This window comes from Hetaerina americana, unplaced genomic scaffold (genome assembly GCF_022747635.1).
Source record: "Hetaerina americana unplaced genomic scaffold, ioHetAmer1.1.p SCAF_10, whole genome shotgun sequence".
Classification (NCBI taxonomy): Eukaryota; Metazoa; Arthropoda; class Insecta; order Odonata; family Calopterygidae; genus Hetaerina; species Hetaerina americana.
In genome coordinates, this window is record NW_027286070.1 from 9,937,019 (window position 1) to 9,958,572 (window position 21,554).

General features: G+C 44.3%; 1 protein-coding gene across 4 annotated transcripts in view; it reads right to left on the reverse strand.

Annotated features, from left to right (window-relative positions):
- Rtnl1 (reticulon) overlaps positions 1-21,554 on the reverse strand; it is a 168,369-nt gene that overhangs the window by 70,374 nt on the left and 76,441 nt on the right. For 2 of the 4 annotated variants that reach the window (XM_071598386.1, XM_071598384.1), the window contains exon 1: positions 14,680-15,032. The exons of the other annotated variants lie outside the window; for them this stretch is intronic. In XM_071598386.1, the coding sequence (XP_071454487.1) occupies positions 14,680-14,830 (151 nt within the window). In that variant the 5' untranslated portion in view covers positions 14,831-15,032. Of the gene's footprint in view, positions 1-14,679; positions 15,033-21,554 lie in introns of those variants that run through there. 4 annotated transcript variants of the gene reach the window in all.

The following is a 21,554-nucleotide window of genomic DNA, read 5'->3' on the forward strand; positions in this document are numbered from 1 at the left end:
GAGAGATAGAGAGAGATGGGAGGGGCGTAGTTTCCTTGCGAACTTCCCTCGGAGTGTGCACACTGGATCGGCAAAAAAATGAACGTCGAGCCTCGTTCACTTTCTCTCGGTTTTTTTTCAGACCTCGGTCGTTACTCGTACTTTCAGGGGCACGCGTCAAAACTTAGTCGTCGTTGGGTGGTGAAGTTGAACTCTGAGAACGGCGACGCAACCAGCAGAAACACAAATATCTCATTCGTAAATCGAAGCTGAGTGCCGAAACGGATACACGATGAGTCCAAGGACCGCGGAGCGCCGTCCCCCTTGCGACAGAGAGGGCGGACGATTTTCAAGCAGATATCACTCGAGGTAAACCGTCGGAATAAATTATCTACGGCATTTATTCGAAAAAACACAGTTATGAACTTAAATTTCTTCAAGAATCCGCTCAGCCGATGGATGTGGAGGGGAGGGAGAGGGTGACGACGGCGTGCAGCCGGCGCCAACCCCCGCTTCGTTATCGCGCGGCGGAGTGGCGTGAGACGTGACCGGCAATCTCGTAAAATTAGAGCATCAGCGAAAGATGCATTCAAGATTAGAGAGCCAGGGAGTCTGCAAGACGGAAAGGTTTGCGATACCGTTTTTTTCCGAACAAAGTAAGAGAAAGAAACAGCTACGATTCACGTACCTGTATTACCTGGGATGAATGAGGAGGTAGACATAATCGAATGAAGTAGTTTAAGAAGAGAATAATAGTGGTGCGGCTTATGAGAGAAATGATCTATTGGTATAAAAACCACAAACCCAGTAATCAACCCGAAGTGGTATAATATAGAGAAAATAAAATCAGGGAAGTTGACAATGAAGATGGAGAGTACTGAGATTTGAATATTTTTTTCTAAATTGCAACAAACGATGTTACAGTCAACAATTTGATTTTACTCCACTATAACCACACAACGCGCTTCAACACTTTTCGTTTTTTCAAATTAAAACGTTGAAGAATTCGGATAAAATTAAATTGCAGATAGCCCAGCCGTTTTCTTTTCAATTTTTCAAGCCAAGGAAAATTTTCTACGAAATTATGCGTGACCCTGCTGCTCCTACAATAATTTTTACCTGAGAAATACTAAAGGGGTAAACGTCAAAATCTAGCAAAATGTCAAAATACGGAGACAAGTCACCAATTACTCTTCGGCGATATTTGTTTGTCCAGAAAACTAATTGTAGCACATGATTGGAAAACTGAAAAAAAGATCTACGCATAAAGAAAAGGAAACACGAAATGCAGGAATTGTAGAGCAGTAGATTTCTTGGTTGCACCGAAGAATTTTCTGATACTCGGGTATAATAAACAAAGTAAAGTTAAGTTGGACAAAATCAAATGATTACGATGGATTTTGAGACCTGGTAGAAATGCACGGTTCATCAGTGTTACTTAAGTTAAACAGTTCGAGAATCAAACCATTACCGCAAAAAGTCAAATGTGCATTTGGGAAAAGGCAAGAGACGGATAAAATTAAAGGGGATTTAAAGTTCTTCGGAAAAAATGGAGGGACAAAATGTTTTAAATACCACAAAACCTGAACATAATAATTGCAATTTAAGTGCTAAGTGACCGATTTGAACTGAAACACAGTTTGAGGCCAGAATGTATCAAGATTTCACCATGATTTCTTTATGTTTTATGGATTAATTCGCGAGAGATAGCTGCTGGATAAGGACGATGTATTGACTGCAGATGTGCACGCTCTTACTCACGCCGCCAAAATGCAATGTCTGGTTGGCTGTGAGCCCACACATCTGCAGGGAGGCCTGGATAGTTTCAGTGAGGTTAGTAAAAGGGAAAATGAAATGGAGAGTGAATGCAAAACACAAAGTAAAAAGAAGAACGAACGCACTTGTGTTTGTTAAGGTGAATGGGAAGAAGGATTGTACGAGTACATAGAGTGTACGTACAGCGTGAAATAACAGAACAGAATAATGATTAGGTAAATCTTGGAAAATGTTCGTGAAATTTGTTAGGACAGACAAGGATATTAAATGGGTAGTTAAAAAGCGGCAGAACGGTTGTGGGTAGAACATTTGCGGAGTCCACCAAAACTTATTTTTTTATTGATATATTAACCTGTAAGCCACCGCCAGGGAGTGTGCGAGGGGGTGATTACACACCAGACTTCTTTTCATCCAAATAACTTCTCCCCAAAACATTTACCTGTATTAAATGCAAATATATAGAACCTTACCCATTCCGGCAATATTTCATGGAAACTTGGCTGTGTCAAGGAATGCAAAAACGTTAATAAAGAAGGTAAGTGGATGGATGAGGAGTGTTCACGTTCAAAAGAAGAGAGCAGTCTTATGCGAGACGTCTCTTAACGTAGTAAAGACGACAGGAGTTGCAGACGGAAAAACGGATCGAAGAAGACCGATGGAGACGACAGGCTTCAAGCAGCCCACGAACTTATACAGAGTGCCTTTGCATACTAAAATAATAAAACAAGCGGTCACTTCCTCAGGCGCAGGAAAACATTTTTCGAAAAGAATACACAAACGCAAGTGGTTTACGAGTTGAAGAAAAGTTTGCCTATCCGTCAAAACTCTTCCGCATCCTACCTACTCCATTTCCCGGGAAAAACACCTAGTGATAAGATATTTATCGCAGCGACAAAAACGGCCGCTCGGAAAGCAAGAACGCCAGCCGATGACAAGAAATGAACTGATTCCGAAGATTTCCCCAGGAGGAGTCACCCGACGTGACAGAACGATATGATCGATTGCTTATTGCCAAACGACTAAGTCGGACTTCCCTGCTACTTGGCGTTGCAACTCAAGTACACAACGCAGTTTTACCACTGATTGAAGATCAGCGCTTTGCAACCGGTCGCGTGGATGGCCACGTGACCATGACGCAACAACGAATCATCATTAATTCCTTCACATAAATACTTGTGCCCACAACCGAGACTTATTCATCCAGTAGTTGCGTACATTCTACCTACTTCCATTTCATCTAAAATGCCTATCATTTTTCTCCCTCTTCCTCGTTTACCTTAAGTTTTCCCCTCAACCACAGCCTTCAATATTCCACCGCTTATCAAAATGATCTGCATCCATCTTTCCTGCCTCCTTTTTGGATTTCCCCTCTAAATCTCCATTCTCACACACCATGCCTGGAACTTCTTCGTTCATTGTTCTTTCTGCCCAATTCACCTTTTCCATCCTCCTCCAAAACCACATTTCAAAAGCCTCATTGTTGTATGCCCATTATACTGCTTCAATGACCATGTTTCCACACCGTACAAACCCACGCCTAATATCAAAGTTTTGACTAACCTTTTCTTAACGTTACCACTCAACGCCCATGTCATCAATTCTAACCTCTTTGTAAAAGCTTCTTTGCCTAACGAAATCCGCCTCTATAGAGGCGTCCTTAAAATTACTCAAGGTAAAGATCAAGTGAAACACAAAGTAAAGCGTGGCATCCAGAGGCAAGAAAGACTTTTACACAAAAATGTGACACTGAGCGCATGTAATGGCGCGCCAGAAAATCAAACCAAATCAATTAATTCTGCAATCTTAAGATTGGTGTGCCACCCCCTCCATTCTTCTCTACGCCCAGCCAGCGCCAATAAGCCCTCAGGACATCTTTCACCTCACTCCCAGCCCCCTCTCTTGTATTTAATTGAACAACCAGCTCGCACAGAGAGTATGTTTGGTGGGCCTTACTTTCATTATACCCTGATATATTAATTGAGTGTCAAGGTTTGACCCGCCCCGGTCTCCTATTTTCTATATACGTACAACTGCATAGTGCCTTTATTGCCATTCCTCGTTTATTTGAAATGATGGAAAGTGGCTGGTCACATGAACTTTCTTGGCACGCACAACGCATTAATTGGAGCCTAGGAACAGCTTCTGAGCAATCTTCTTATGAAACATTAACCCAAGTTTTCAAACGCGCAAAGAAGGAAGAACGAAGGCGATCGTCCTTCAAGCGTGCACTTGCAAACAGCGAACAACAAGGAAGGTGCGAACGAAGGCATGAGCGTATGCGATAAAAAGTGTTACGTACCGTTTTGAAAACAAAGCCTTCAACGAAGGAGAGAAGGGATTCAAAGGAAGCGCGAATTAACACCAAATATGGCATAATATTGAGACTGCAAGGCAACAAAACAAAGACCATTTTTTTCGAGAAACACGAGACAAATCGAAGAAGGGATAGAGAGCATTTTTAAAACTGTTTCAAACAACTAAAAAGGGAACTGTGGAATAATTTTATTATTACGAGATATAAATATCGCTGTCCTTCCACGCTTCCTCCACACTAGGAGAGGATTGTTTTTATGATTTTTATTTTAATAATGCAGGGTGATTGAGCAGGTCCCTCAGGAACCCTTAACCCTTTTACTTACAAGCAATATAATTTTATTTTTTTTATTTTTGTTGCCCTGCAAGCCACCACTAGGGTGTGTGGCAGGGGGTGAATACACAACAGACTAATTTTGACCCGAATATTTTTATCCCTACCGCGGTCGGACAACGCTATTCCGATCCCTTATCGTTCGTGGGCAAAATGACATCTTAAATCTACCTGCATCTGTTCTACACTTAATATTTCTAATTGTATTGACATGATCTCGCCTACCGCAGTACGATGGGGGTAAAAATGAATTTTTTAGATCATTACTAAAGAGATCTCCTTCCAATTGGTGCAAAAGATTTAATCTGTAATTTAACCTTCAATCAGTGAGTGATTCCCACCCCAGCTCATCTAATACTTGGGATACCCTTCTATGTTTATCATAACAACGTTTTATAAATCTAGCTCCTTTACGCTGCACGCGATCCAATTCGGCAATCAGTCCAACTTCGTGAGAATCCCATATGCTAGCAGCATATCTTTTTAAGAACAAACGGTCTATTCAGAAGAAAAGTTTAGTCAAATATAAGGTTCTCCGTTCGTCCACCTGCATTGAAATTAGTCTAGTGGGCATTCACCACCTGACACATACCCTGGCGGTGGATTCCAGGGTACTAAAAAATTAAAATTTCGAGCAAAAGTTGAGTTGTCGCGGAGCGATCGACCTCACTCCCCCAAGAGCAACGGTTAACTACCCATTCATCGCTTAATGTAAGCGGACCTCCACGAAGGGGCTTCCGTCCGACTTCGGCCACGATTGGAGGCCTTTGTCCCAATCCCCCTCCCACATAAACTCGTGAGTGGGCATCCGAAGAACTCTCACCCCGGTATCCTACCTCCCCCATGCCCTTCAGGTTGGACACAAGACATAATATTACCTCAGCCTTCCAACTCACTTAGGGACGGCAGACCATTGGGTGTCGGAGATTTGTGATTATGGTCGTAGGTCGGAGTCCACTCTGGGCCCAAGACGTTGGAGAAGTCGTGATGGGCGACCTCTAATCCCGACAAATTAACGCCGTAAGGAATAGGATGGCCGAACGCGAGTGCCCATTCACACATCCGCGAAGGGGCTCCACGTCACACAGAGGCCATGTGAAGGGGAGGAAGATTGATTCGATGAAGCACGCATGCGCAGGGCAACCCATGCCCACCGCAACTCCCACATTTGGAGAGAAGATTGGTGGTGGAGGAGTAATGACGGTGATTGAAGGAGTAGGTGCCGTTGATGGGTACGAGACCTCTCCGGCTGATGCCTTTGCACCCTTTTCAGCGTCGTCTCTACAACTCCTCATTACTGTGACGACGCTCCGTGTCACGCCTCTGAAGCATTCTCTCGCCCTTTAAGAGCAGCGCTCTACTGTTTTAATCAATTGACTCACGGAGATCTTCACAACGACGGTATTCAATTTTTAAGATTTCAGATTCAGATCATATAGTACCCTGCAAGTCACCGCTAGGGTATGCGACATGGGTGATTCTTCCCCGAGACGGGAGAGACTATTTAAATGGGTATGAAGTAAACTTGGGTTGGGATATTTTGGAGACTAGTATACTCTAAAAGACTCGTCGCTGAGTTAAAGGAGGACCGCGCCTCCGTGCAAATAGTTTTTGGGATGATCAACGGATTACCCTTCATCAGTCAGCAACTTCTAGGTAAAATCTAAGCAAACTCGAAAATAGCCACTGAATGAGAAAATAAGTATTCACTAAAATAGTCGATACTTTTGGTTTGGTCGAATAAATAAATAAGGGGATGCCATTGTTGGCAAACGGCGACGATTTTGTTGAAATTTAAAATAATAATGAATAAAGGGCGGCGAGAGGGTACACCGACGTTTTGATCGCCAAGGATTACAATGATAAATCGGGGCGATTCGGAAAACACAAACAAGGATGTTAGGAAATTACAAAAAGAATTGTCCCAGTCTGTCTTTTTGTAAATTAAAAATGTAGAGAAAATATATCCTATGAATAGTAAGGTATAAATAGAAATAAAAAGAGCGATCCAGTTCATAAACACTTTTTCCTCAGGATTTTAGTGTTAAATTTATAAAAATTAAATTGTTTCAAATGTTCTCCCTCTGACACAAACAAAATTGCATAGATAAGTGTAGAACAAATACATATAATTAAGAAGTATCGCATAAAATTTTGCACAGACCTGATAGGCTTAAGATTTAATTTTTCCCACGAAAAAGAATGGATCAGAATTACGTTGTCCGGCCGCGCTAGGGAGAAAAGGTATTCTGAGTCAAGAGTAGTCGGGAATACGCTTTATGTTAGCGATAAAAACTTGGAATAAACAAATATGTCGACAAGCAATATTCCAACACGTATAGGCTACTCGAAAAATCGAGGGTTTATTCGAAAGAGGAGATGAATGAAAATCAAATAAACGAAGATGCACTTTGGCTTAAAATTATACTTCATTCTCGTGGGAAAATTTTGCTTCGGTTGTCCATAATAATTTCATTAAACGTGGAATCGACCGAATGGAAAAAACAAGTCAGTGGAAAGTGATTGTCCATTGTTTTAATCTATCAAATGTGCTAAAATGACGGTCTTCCTCTTTCCAAAAGCCGCGTATATACCAAATGGTTGCGAATCGGTGAAACAACAGACAAAAAGGCCTGAGACTCTCGACTACCTTTAATTATCGTCCATTTAAGTACTTACACAAAGCAAGAAGGAAGGATTGATTATCCGTTCAAGCTATATGATGCATACCCGCTTTTTTGCATAATTCTTATTTTGCCGGGGAAAGTTCTTATTGGAAAAATTATAATAATTAATATGAATAGAAGGAAAAACATATTTTCCTAGCCTGGGAATAACTCCCTGAGCGGATTAAATTACAGGTTAAATCTTTAGTATCAATTGGAAGAAAGCCTCTTTCGCAATGATGTTGAAAATTCATTACAAATCACATCGTACTACGGTAGGCGAGATCATGTCAATAAAATTAGAAATATTAAGTGTAGAACAGATACAGGTAGATTTAAGATATCATTTTGTCCACGAACGACAAGGGATTGGAATAGCTTTGTCCGACCACAGTAGGGATAAAATTTTTCGGGTCAAAATTAGCCTGTTGAGTTTTCACCCCCTGCCACACACCCTAGTGGTACCTTGCAGGGTACTATTTAAATATATAGCATATATAAATAACGATTGGTCTTCGTTTCGGTTATGATTCTAATAATAATTCGTATCACAATATTAAAGCGCTTTTTTTATCTAGACTTTTATTGTTTTACTTGTAATTACTTAAGAGGTAAAACGATATAAAATATATTTTGGAAACTACACCCAACAGTCACTCCCGTTTAAAGAGCAAAACTTGTCTTCCAGGTATGATATCAGGGTAACCACTGATTTCATGGATTTCCATTCAGGACTTTTTCCTCACTTTCCCAATGAGCCAACTCACCTTACCCTAATTTTTTCCCCGATTGGAATCGGAGAGGGACCAACCCTCAACGTAGCGCGAGACCCTGCAATGACTGAAATTGGTCGGGATATAATTCCGGCCAGTTCCCGTACTTTCGATAGCGGCTCACACACACAACTGCGGTCCAAGACATCTCACAAGTACTAGGAGCGTCGTTCTCATCCAGAATGCTCGATTTGTATATCATATTTCAGAATTCATGAATAAATTCAGTATTTTCCTGCATACGGCTTGATTCTCCAGACAGAGTGGCGGCCTTTTACTTATTCTATTCGAGGAGGTGATTCCTGCATTTTATCTTGAAAATTGGCCTTAAGATCTAAGGATGAAACGGAAGGAAACTAGGCAATCATTTTCGGGTGCGGATTTGGTTACGTATATCCTTTGAAAAAACCCAATTCAGAGGTATGCTCAAAGAAACTGAAAGAATCTTCACGTCTTTCAATTTTGAATTAAATTCAGAAATGCCAATCTCGGAAACTGATTAATGAATGAAGGTTATACGTTCAATGAATGCCTAGGAGAGATTAAAATTTTGTTTAAAATGCTCTCATTATTATGCAAACAAAACGAAACTGACAACTTCTCATTGTTCCAAAGTTTATCCCTGATTTATATTCAATCCGCGTCACGATATTAATGAACACGACTTTGACTTACCTATTACTACCAATAAAATTAGGGAGATTAATTTTAGAACGGATAGAATTAAGATGCCATTTTTCCCACGATTGATAAGGGATTAGATTAAGGTCGTCCAACAGCGCTAGGAGGGGACAGTATTCTAGATCAAATGCTGAAAATGCATTATCATCCCCATCGTGCTACAATAGGATGAATCATGTCAATTAAATTAGATAGATTAAGTGTAGAAAGATTTAAGATATCAATTTTTCTACGAACAATAAGGGGTCAGAATTACATTGTCTGATCGCGGTAGGGGAAAAATATATCTGGGCCAAAATCAGTCTGGTGTGTATTCACCCCATACCACACACCCAAGCGGCAGCTTGAAGGGTACTAAAAATATCTAATATATATGAAATTGAAATGCACATTAGCGGATGACTCCGTTAAAAGTTACTGTTGCGGCATCTCCCGCAGTTTCTTTGGAAATCTAATATCTAGTCTGATGCGTGTTCACCCCCTGCCACACATCCTAGCGGTGGCTTGCACGCTAGTTTTAGTTTTATTCAGTAACCTACGTGCTATCACTAGGGTATTTGGCACGGGGAATGGGTACTATCTATTAGTATTATTAATATTATTACACCCTTTGGATAAGACATTTTTGGAGATCAAATTTAGTATTTCGTCCCAATTATACGGAACGAATCTCCATCTTCCAGGCACATTTTTTTAAACAACAGGAATGCGTCTAACTTCAGTTTATATTCTGCAAAAAATATAGTTCAAATAATCATAATGATATCCACGAGGTGGTTTTAAAATTCCCCAACTTGTCATTGAATGATCAAATCGAAGACAGCTTCCAATTACAACCGAATCTCAAGAGGATTTAATGAATATTTTTTTTAATGCGTTGGCAACGCACAGCAGCGACAACCTGCATAAACCGATTCGGCCGACGACAGTTAACGTTCGCAGTGAGAGAAAAAATGGGTAAATGTGCGAATAAAATAAACCTGTTTGTCATGGTGAGGATAGAGAAGCAGCATAGGGGAATGGGCGGGGAATGTGACCCACTGCGTCATCGTCGCATCGAAGCGCCCCAGAACAGGAGAAGTCACTCGGGGTTCAAAAAAACTGGAACTCGAACCGATGACAGGCTAGTGGCACGCGCGGCTCCGAGGCAAGCAATGGCCACCTGTGCTTACAATAGTTCCTTCTTGAACGGATAATTGATCAAGATAGACGGACAAGGAATCCAAAGTGACGTATTTAAGGTTGCTCAATAAAAAAACAACAACTCAGAAATCAACCCGAAGGTCGGTTTGGTAGATGATGGTATAGTTCACCCAGTACCAAGCCCGACGGCGTGTGAAATTCACACATCTGGGTAGGGGGGGGTAGTTCCTTTCCCTGTGCCGGTTATGGTTTCCCAGGAAGATCTGGTATCCGAAAAATCACTAAGATAAGGAGGTGCCCAGAGAGGCTTGCCCGGGAATCGAACCCGGGCATTCCGGTCAGAACCCGTCAGTCAGCCACAACCAGTCAGTGACCCAGGTTGCTCAATATGATGCATTATTATACTATAATAGTTCTTAGAAAAAAAGGCTTACAATAGATGTGCCACGCTTGTTTGGATAGGCCAAGAGAGATTGCGAGACAAATCACAGCACAGGTGAGAGAAGAAAGCGTTTATCGTGATATCGGTGATCCTGACGAAGCAGCAGCTTTGTCAGATAACCTAAATGCTATACAACGGTGGTGCGACACTTGGCAATCAGAGTCATGAATTTTTGGAAAAAGTGCAATTTCCACCCGAACGCCTACTGTATTGGGAACTCCGAAATGGCTTATGTAGACTCAAATTAAATACCTAGGCGTTACCCGCACTCACGATCTCTCCAGTGTGAAACACATATAACGAATATGTGGACAAGTTAACAAAAAATTCGGATTTATTAGAAGAGTACTTAGTATACGTGATTGAAAGGTCAAAGAGAAATGTTATCTGCCGTTGGTTAGACCTCATTTAGTACATGCTGCAAGTATATGGGATCCTCACTAAGTTGGATTAATTGCCGAATTGGATCACGTGCAGCGTAGAGAAGCTAGATTTGTAGAACGTTGTTTTGATAACCTAAGTAGCGTATCCTAAATAATAGAGCAGCTTGGCTAGGAATCACTAACGGGGCGAAATGTTAAATTACAGATTGAAGCTCTTGCATAAATTGGAATAAGATCTATTTAGCAGTGATGTGGAAAATGTATTATTACCCCAATCCCACTTCGGTAGGAGAGATCATGCTAGTAAAATTAAAGAGATTAAGTGTAGAAAAGATAGATATAATATGCCATTATTTCCACGAAAGATAGGGGATCATAATAACATTGTTCGACCGCGGTAGGGTCATGTTCAGGTAAAGTTATTCTGGTGTGTATTCACCCCCTGCCACACACCCTGGCGGTGGCTTGCAGGGTATATATCAATAAATAAAGCAAAACAGTCGTGGTTGCCAACCAACTGCAGCCCTGATCATCCACGCGAGCAATGATGACACTTTTATAAAATGTGATCGATACACCTACGTGACACTATCAATGGAAAAATTCTTCACCAAATGGAGGGCAGAGTTTGATCCTTGCTCACCTCAGCGGTAAGATAGTCGGAGATGAGATAATGTCGATACGCTATCATCCAGATTAAATTGTTAAATAAATAAAAATAGTTATAATCTTGAAGGATATCAGTAACTACCGCGCGAAGATTATTATAGCAGTTACACAAGTGGCGAGGATTTCAGCGGAGAAATCCTCAAAGGTATTATGTCTCCCATTGAAACTCTAAGTCATCCTTGGATTTATTTATTATAGTATTATCTGCGATCGAGCTGAAATGTAGTCTGGTGTGAGTTCGCCCCCTGCCACACACCCTGGCGGTAGCTGGCAGGGCACTAAAATAAATTTAACAAATAAATAAAACGCCGTTCGAGTTTCATCGCCACGTGGTTTGAGTGAGCGGATAGGGCCACGGCTGCCCCCTCCAATCGATCTACCCACCTCGATGACTCATTGGCCCACCGAAAATCCCAAAAGTGCACGTCATACGTGAGGAGCGGAAAAGATTGTAATTACAAGTCACCGGAGACACGGATGGAGAAAAAAAAGGTTGAAAGGGCTGACGTAACATTGTGGTATGGCGTTTTTCTCGCGTGACATAAGGCGAGGGCGGGTCATTTCGCCTTGGTACTAATCACAGTAAACGAGCGCAGGCAGTCACCGAGTTAATTCTGGGAAAACAATAAAATCTGTAGAAAACAGCACACTAGTGTCATGCTGCGGAAAAGTGTAAAAATAGACGTGCATGTGGGCATGCCAGGTTTCTGTACTCAGGGGACAATGTTTCCCAAAATGCATTTAAATATTGTAACCTATTTTGGACGCGCAAATATAAAACTGAGGGAGTTTATCAGTGCGGAAAATCTGATTATTACGACTTTGAGAGGATTCGAAATCAGTAGCTGGCACACATCTATCTATTTGCAGGAAAAATAAATCCGGTTCCAAATTTAAAAGAAAATTGATGAAGGCATGACATTAGAGATCTGAAAGTAAATAACAGCATAACTCGAAAGCCTCATCGAAGTTTGAGATCTGAAATGTGCTCAAAGAGAAATTCTTTTCTTTCTTAGTATTAGTACTTTAGTACCCTGTAAGACACAGAGTATCGCATTAGAGATTAAGTGCAGAACAGCTAGATTTAAGAGGTGATTTTTTCCACGAACGATAAGTGATCAGAATAGCACTGTCCGACCGCGGTAGGGGTCATATTCGGGTCAAAATTAGCCTGATTTGTATCCATCCCTTGCCACACACCCTAGCGATGGCTTGCAAGGCGCTCAACTATCTAAATATATAAAATAATAATTTATATCCTGCAAGCCACCAGTAAGGTGTGTGGCAGGGGGCAATATTGCACGCTTTGGCGTGATTTTTCGAATTTAAAATGCGGTACAATCAAAGACCACTGCGGAAACATTTCCACGATCTGAGCGGAAGATCTTGGGTCATCCAATTATTGAAAAGTCCATACAGAATGAACTGGGTTACAAATAGTCAATAAACCCCAAATAAAATTGACACCTAATTTGAAGGGTTGGAGATCTCATTATTGAACAATCACGAAACATGGATTTATCATAAAACATTCCAAGTATTTTAAATAGCGAAGAGAGAGAAAACGGCCAGCTTATTCGAAGAGTTTACTTCGTAAGTAATATGTGCTCATCAATCCCAACTGCTAGGGACGAAACGAGAAAGGCGACCTAGCGTCTGCCAGGAAGCTAGAAATAAAGTAAAGCGTTACGTAAACCTTCATGCGACCAAAAAATATAAAATTGTGAAACTAGAGATATACGACCCTTCCGACCACCCTTCCCAAATCCAGGCAATGTAATAATTTGGAAATATTGAATTGTCTTCTCTACTTTGGCGTCTAATGAAGTGTGTCTGCAGAGCGGCCGGCTAAAAGTGCCCGGCGGTCAGTAAATCGAAATAAGCCGGGGCAAAAACAGAAATTGGTTGCAAAGAAGCGTCCCATGCTCACGCCAGCGATCGCAATTTCCCGCACTTCCGCCGCTTGCCCACACGAGGCGCACGCTTCCGGAGGCATTAACGCGGCCGCCATTCGAGTGTCTCGAACTTACAAATGAGCGCTAGAAACAACGCAGTCGCCCCGTCATATCGGGAAACCACTGGGAAAGATTTGCATCGAAGATTACTAGTTTGGGCCCCCTGAACACAGTCCACATTCAACGGATGCACCACACCAGTAGTGCGCCTATAGCCGACGCCATCTTCATCCGTTCAAGGGTTACGATTTAAAGTCGATCGATCACGTGGCTCTCGAGTGTTTGGCCACTTCATCCATATTTCCACTCCCCCCCCCCCCCAAGAGCCACCTCTCCTCAGGTTTCATAACACCCACCTGGTACACTGAGAATCAGTAACCAACTCGGTGAGGCCATTAACGACCAATACCATCACTTGGGGGTGGGAGAGGAGAACAGCTCCCCCCTCCAGCGGAGGGAGGCATTGAGGGGACGGCGGGTGGAGGGGATGGCTCGGGGTTGCACGGACAGAAATAATGCAAGAGAAGTCAAGGGCAAACCGCATCATAGAGCATACATTGTGACGCAACGGGCACTTAACAGACTCTTCCAAAGCAACGACACGACTCGTGAGGTGGGCTACAAAAAATAAATGTAAGCCGCGTGAAAAAAATCTCGCCGCACACGCAACTTCCTCGCGAACACGCCCGCCTGTCGCCTCCAACCACTCACCGCCTTGGCTAAAAGCCGGGGATCACATAGGGAACACTGGGGGCCCACAAAAGGGGGCGTTTGTTAGCTTGAAAAGCCTACGTACGAGGAAATAAATGAACTTAGCGCTTGCCTCTTCGCCGCTGTCCTTTTGACCCGCGGGATAATAGTACCCGGACGGCTCCATCATTCAACGCCATTGGATTAAAGAGGAAGTCCTCGTTGGGTCGAGCGTTACCTAGATATGGTAGAAGTGTACCAGAATGGAAACTGGAATGCACTCCGACGCACACCGGCCGTCCCGAGTACCATGATTCGACGGCGTCTGAGCCGTTGAAAAGATGAGAGCCAATAAAGCTAGACTTCGCAACGGGGCATTTAGGACATGGCTGTGTACACACTGCGACGAAGAATAAACTCAAGACTTCTGGCACCCATTTATCCTGATTACAAGTCACGATACCTTTTGTCCTACTACTGGGCTAGTTAACCACACCACCCGCTTGCTCAATTAATAACCCTAGGTTGCTCACATCAATCCCGACTCAAATGCACGATGACAGACTGTCAAAAACCTTCAAAACACAGTTCGGGAAGACTAAATGCACGAAAAAACAACGGAGAGGGAACGAGAGTGCAGCTCGGTTGAGGCGGGTACTCGCTCACCCTAATTACGATGGCAGTCATTGGTTGAAAACCTTCTATTTGCAATTCGGGCGGAGCCAAAATGGTTGGCACAGAAGTGAAAAACGGAGAGAACAAGTGCAACTCGGTTAAAAGGGGGGAGGGGCACTGTGAGTGTCACCCTTCCGCGTTGGGCAACAGCGGGTGCGAGCGCAACGGACGGAGCGCAATGAAGCACGCCCTGCACTTACGTGGATTCAGCATGGTCCACAGAGTGAACTGGTCCGAATGGAGCTTCTGCTGGAGGTCACCCGCGGCTCCCTGGGCCACCTCCGACGCGAACGCACTGACCCCGTTGGACATGGCACTGCCCAAACCACCACTCATTGAATCCGGCTCCATAATTCCCTCGTTAATTCCCCACCGCCTCGAGGAGTTGGCCGATTAACTGCGCCGCTCCCTGGAATGCCTCTCCCCTCGAAAGAGTGAGTTTCACCTCAAGGAAAAGCAAGCGCTCCCCTCTCTCACTCGCTCCTCGACGCTGCTGCTCTCCTGATCGATCGCGTATGTGTGCCGTTCCCTGACGTTGGCTAGTTTGACCGAGTCGCGACGCGCGCGGCGCGGGACCTCTCCCCCCCGACGCCCCTCCCCCGCGGACGACTTGCGCTGCTGATAACTGCGCCTCCCTTCCCGTTTCGTCCCGCCCTTATCACAGTCGCTGAGGACGAAAACACGGTAAGCCGACCGTGCGAGAGAAATAGGAATTGGAATCAGTACTACCGAAAGGGTCGGGCACAATATACTCCTCGCGCGCAATACCGTGCTTCCACCTATCGTTATAACCGCCGCTGTGCTCTTCATATCCAGGGCGGCCACCTTAACAAAAATCGGCGCCGTATGAAGAGGACACGGGGGGGGATGGGGGGGAGGGGGGGTTGAGGGGGGGGGAGGGGGGTTGAGGGGGGGGGAGAGGGCAAAGGGCGGGGAAGGGTGGGCGCGCACACACTCAGGATATGCGGAGGGGTATGGGGAGATGAAGCGGTCACGAGGGCTGGGGGGGAGCAGAGTAGAGGAGGAGCTGGAGGGAAGCGGACTCACACGCGCGATTACGCACGGGAGGAGGGAAAGGGAGGGGCAGCGGCGGAGGGGGGGGGAGGTGAATACTCAAAGTGGTTCCAAAGTACTCTCGTGAGACACTCCCAGGAGACAGCGAAAGGGAGAAAAATTTCTTGGGCCAAATAGAGCAGCCAGCATCCATAGTTGATATGATAAGAGGGTATTTAAAAATTGCTTCCAGGATAATTTCGAGAATTCCGTGCTCGTCGAGAAGAACGATCTCTCAAATTCTTAGACAAAGCATTTCAAAAGACGAAAAATATTTAACTATTTTTCATAAATCTTCATCGGATGGACTACACATCGAAATATATACATTAAGACTTGCATGAGCATTCCTCGATTCAAGTCTGAGGGAGACAAATGAAATGGTCTCACAACACACCCCTTGGAAACAGCACCAAGTCGCGTTACACCCCTTATTTGCCTGCCCAAGTGACTCATGGGGATTTCTGAGGCGGGGTGGACGAGGGTGAGGGAGCGAAGGGAATCTTTCGCGCCCTTTGCGGGAAATCAGAGGGGGTAGGGGTGCTGAGAGAGAGAAAAATTTGGGCCCGTTCCTCAAAGCTACAAGTCTTTGAACAAGTCCTTTTAAATTGAACAACAGAGAATCTGACGATTTTAATGAATTTTGCAACATTCATTATTTTCCTTCGTTCCACAGAATGCAAATTTTCGCGCTGAGGATATGCGCCGGGAGATGGTGGGAGGAGGTGGTCACGCGCTGATGGGGCAGTTAGGGGAGGAGCTTGAGGGAGGGGAGAGCGCGTGGAATCACAGGCGCGATTGCGCTCGGGGGGAGAGGTATAGACAGGTTTCATATATCCCACTTAAAGAATTGTTTCCAGATGACTCGTCCATTGATTGGTATGTTTCATGAAACGGCGGCCCCAGGGCGGGGGGGGGGGGGGCGGAAATCGCCCTTTCTAGAATGGGGGGGGGGGTTACTTGAATACCATCCGTCGATGTCATTGGGCTCCCGACGCATGAGTGGCATCCCGGCGCCACTCACTCCGGGGGGCGGAGGGGGCAGACATTCTCCCTGCCCCCGGGAGCGCGCCTGTCAGGGGTCCCTCGACCCACTCCAGAACGCCGCGCAACCCTGGCCGATTCCGCCGCCGCCGCGCGCGCACCCGCCGGGAGGGCCTCTGACTCCCCAGCGCCGCAATCGATACCTCGGCGGCGGCTGCTGCCCCCCCTTCCCTATCTGAACCCCCTCTCCTGCCACACCCACCCCCACCCTCGTTGCCAAGAGGTGACCCCATGACGCGCTAGCACACAAACCCGCAGCCATCCACCCCGCTCCACCCTCCCCGACGGCCAGAGGGGACGTCGGCCGGGAGAGCGCCAAACCACCACCCTCAACCCTCCCCTCCTACGTGCTCATCTCCGACATTCACCCCTCTGACCCCCGTCTCCCTATTCCGAATGCAATGGACATTCCAAATGTATGAGAGAATAAGGACCTAGACAGCGAGAAGACCTAGGGCCGTGTTGCGTCTTTGGAAACCGCGGTTAACTTAACATTAAATAGAACAGTAATTAATAAAAATCATAACACCTAATTTTAAAGGCGAACTTAGTATACAAAGGGCCTCTCTCACATTTCAATGATTTGCAGTACATACATATGCATAATAAAGACAACCAAAAACACCCAAGCCCGACGTCCTGGAGGACCACCCACTCAGGCGAGTATCGAACCCGGTGCCTCTGCATTGGCAGGGACCGGCGCCAATGAAGCCAGCGGGGTAATGAAAAAATGCGCATAAGACGGCGAAACATTACTTCATTCTGAATATCAGCGGGGTAAGAAATTAGAAAATGAAATAGTATAATATAAAATATAAATAAGAACCTGAGCAGTTAATAAAACAATTCAAAACAAATATTTGTCAGTACGTAAAACGAGTTTTAAACAGCAGTGGAGGCACCATCTTCTGTACTCCTTACAGAAAAAGAATACCAATTTGCTCCTAAGGCATAGAAAGTCGTACTGAGGGCGACGTCCGCGGGAGTAGAGGGGGACATCGACCCCTTCCCCCTTCGGGAGTGGGTCAGGGCAACTGCCGCGAGTGCACGTCCTCCGGAGGGGATCGAATCTCCGCGCCCCCTATAAAGCCCAGTCCGCGTCAGGATCCAAAGAGTATATCTCCCGAGCTGAAGAGAGACTGTGGGGGGAGGGCATCCATTCCTGTTTGACGACGACAGCGAGGCGCGCCCCGAGCGACCCTCTCACTCCTTGGTGGTTCCCCGGACCACGTCCCCCGACGGGCGAAGGGAGGGAAAAGTGGCCGCGGGGCCCCTTTCGCCGGATGACAAGGCGACGCCGAATGGCGATCCGATATTGCATATTTGGGGCATATCGTCTCGTCACTCCTGTTCGATAATGCGACCTTGAACATATTGCTCGATATACCCGAAATGATCGATTCTCAAAATTGGCATTCAACTTTAAAAGGCAAGAGTTTAAAGATTCCTGGACGATTATTATATTCCACATACGACGCAAATTTCCTTTCCCTCGCCATTCTTCATTTTCTTCCTTATTTCTTCGCAATTCACAGATGTACCTTCATGCTGTCTACAAAGCCTCTCCTTCCCACTTCCCTCTCTACCGCAGCTTTATCAACCTCCCACTCTGCCTATCGATATTTCATCCAACTAATTTCTTTGTTTTTTTCGAATTTCACCCAACTTCTTTTCTTCCAAAATTCCTCTCCCTGTCCAACTTGGTCTTCTCTGTTCCCATACCCCCATTGTTCCACCCCCTCCCTTCAAAGGTAAGTTTTTTTAATGAGGATCCATATGAATCCTCATTAAAAAAACTTTTCCACAGAGGACTTTAGAGAGAATTATCAATGGTGTACCAACTAACTATTTCCATCGGCCTTGCCCCCAGAGGCGGCTCTCCCGACTGGAGATTGGGGCGGTTGGGAGTTAATCGGCGTGGACGCAATTCCGTATATCCTATGGTATATGCAACCAACAGTCGTCAATGGCATTTCTCCACTGGGCGCGTCCCCGTTGCCGAAGGCACTCAGCTGATGCTTAGAACCCTCACTCCCCTTCCGCCGAGGGCAGAGCGCTAAGGAAATGAAAATGTTGGGAGAAATAAATCCGCTTTTCAGCAACGGTTATGGTTGGTGAACATTATTTTCAGGGGTGCAAATTTACTTGTTAATTATTATTACATTATACTCTACAGCGGGTCGCGGTGGTCCAGCTTCACCCAATCTGTAGAGGTTCCTCCCCACAGGGAGAGAAACTGGCTCCCCTTCCCTGTTGTGTGAATTTCACACGCCGTCGGGCTTAGTACTGGGTGAACTCTATCATCACCTACCAAATCGACCTTCGAGTTGATTACAATGTGTACGGTTTTTAATACCCTACATGCCACCACTGGGGTATGTGGCAGGAGGTGAATACACATATTACTTCCCCCCGAGCGTGGTAGGAAAACGTTATTCTGATCCCTTATCGTCCGTGGGAAAAAAATGACAAATCTCTTCTACACTTGAATCCCCATGCTTTTATTGATATGATCATTCCTACCGTAGCACGATGGAACTTATAGAAATACAGTCTCGACATCACCGCTAAAGAGACATCCTTCCAATTTATGTAAAAGATTTACTGTGTACTTAAACCTTTGCTTCATGAGTGATTCCCAACCTAGCCCCAATCTAATAATTTTTATACGCTACTCAATTTATCGTAACAACGTTTTACTAAGTTGGCCGGGTTAATTTTTCAAATGGCGAACTATAATAAGTCACAGGGAACTTGATAGTTCAATTTATACTTTGATAATTTCGAAAAATATGCCCTAATATTAACCATGCAACTTGAAGATAAAATTTCTCAATAACAAAGTAGAAAAGTACACATACTCGTCACAAATATTAGGCGAAATATGCAGGAATATTTTGCCCGATCAATAAGGCTAAATTTCAACATACGTGGGTCTTGATGTTTAAAAACACTAGGCTTCTGATAGGTCATATTGACCTAATTGCCCTTTGACAAATGACAGAAATAATGTTTACTGTAAAATTTTATCCTACGGAAAGGAAGGTAATACTAGACTAAAACAGGAATAAAAATAATCCATACGCCAAAATAATAACCCACGGATAGCTAAGGAAATTAACAAAACATAAATATTCCAACCCTCCAAATAGATAAGTCACTAGAGCCAATAGCACTCTAAGAGCCGCCAAAGAAACGACTGGAGGAATTAACTAGTTCCGTCTTTAAGGTTAGACAGACAAACAGAGGTCTTTATTTGGACAAAATTGCGACCAAATGGTCCCTTTTTCCATTTAACCCAAGGATGGAACACGTTTAGCACAGCGCCGCGCTCACCTCTATAGTCCTGCATTCGATTCTCCATCCACGTCAAATGTTCAGGTTTGGTATGGATGCCGTAAAATTAATTGATACTTATTAATAACTTCTTAAGTTTCGTCCATCACCAAAAATGATGCTCACTTTTTTTAAATTTGAAACTAGAAGATATAATATGACGCGGGAAGTGGACGTATACTCCACAGAGTGGTGCATTCTTTTTCAGTTTAATTTCGCACCCCCTGCGAACCAACGCTAGGATGTGGCAGGGGGTGAATACGCACCAGGCTACCCCTGACCCAAAGCATCTTTCCCTCCTCGCGCGTTCGGACAAACTTTATTTTATTCTGATCCCTTTTCATTCGTGTGAAAAATGACATCTTAAATCAATCTTTTCTATAATTAATTTCTCGAATTTTATTGAAATGATCTCTCCTACCGTAAAACGATGGGACTAATAACACATTTTCAACATCATTGCAAATGAGACATCCTACAAATGTATGCAAGAGATTTAAACTGTTATTTCACCTTCACTCCGTGAATGATTCCCAACCTAGATCCTCTAATAATTTCGATACGCTACTCAGTTTGTCATAACAGCGTTTCACAAAGCTAATTCTTTAAGTGAACCACGACCACTTCAGATGACTCTGACATCATCCAACGCCTAGGGTACGGATGGCGGACGTGATGGGATTTAGTGAATAATCCTAGAATTGACACCACTTCAAGATTATAACCAGAGGCGGCGTGAGCGGTGAGCTGCGGATCATCAACGGAGTATACCGCGGCGAAAAAACTGTCAAACTTCAGACAAGGGGTCACTCAAACAAAAATCGAGAATGAATAGCTCGCGACTCACCGGACACTAGTAAGTTAGGACACATAGAATAGGAAAGATTTTCGATAATTATCGTTTATGGGGGTGACGGGAGAGTTGTTATCTGTTGACTCCATATTTATTCAGTGATAATGGCTCGTTTGTTTTTATCTATCGTACTTATTGCTGTTGGTTCAACAGTATGCGCTAATCGTTACATTAATGGCATAGTACAGATTGCCTAGGTCGTGAAGAAAGGGAATCTGTGGAGAGTTCCTGCTCTAACTTGAGCAACGAATCTGCAGGAGGTTTACCAGGACCACGTGCCTGCAGCAAAGGAAAGCCATCGTCGGCACGGATTGCTGGAGAAGATTCACATTGCTAGCGGTGATTAAGGGCCGCTGGGCACCGTCGCTAAACGGCCAACCACCGGCACGACTTTGTTGAGCACACATCAGGAGCACAAGCTCAGAATAAAGGGAGACATTTGGGGATAAACGGGATGGGGAGGAAGAAAAGTAAAAGAGTACTGCAATCAATGTAGCATTGAGACTCTTTTTCTCATTTTCCCTAATTGTGTGGAGACGAGGGAACGAGAGTTGTTTTCAATGGTCCCTTATAATTTCAAGAGCTGTTTTGGCAATGTAGTAGTCGCGTTTTTTATTATTCAAAAAATACCCTGCAAGCCACCACTAGGGTGTGTGGCAGGGGGTGATTGCACACCAAAATATCCTTGACCCAAAACACCTTCCTTCCTAGCAAGGTCGGACAACGTTATTTTGATCCCTTATCGTTCGTGGTAACAGTGATATCTTCATTCCATCTATTTAATCACTC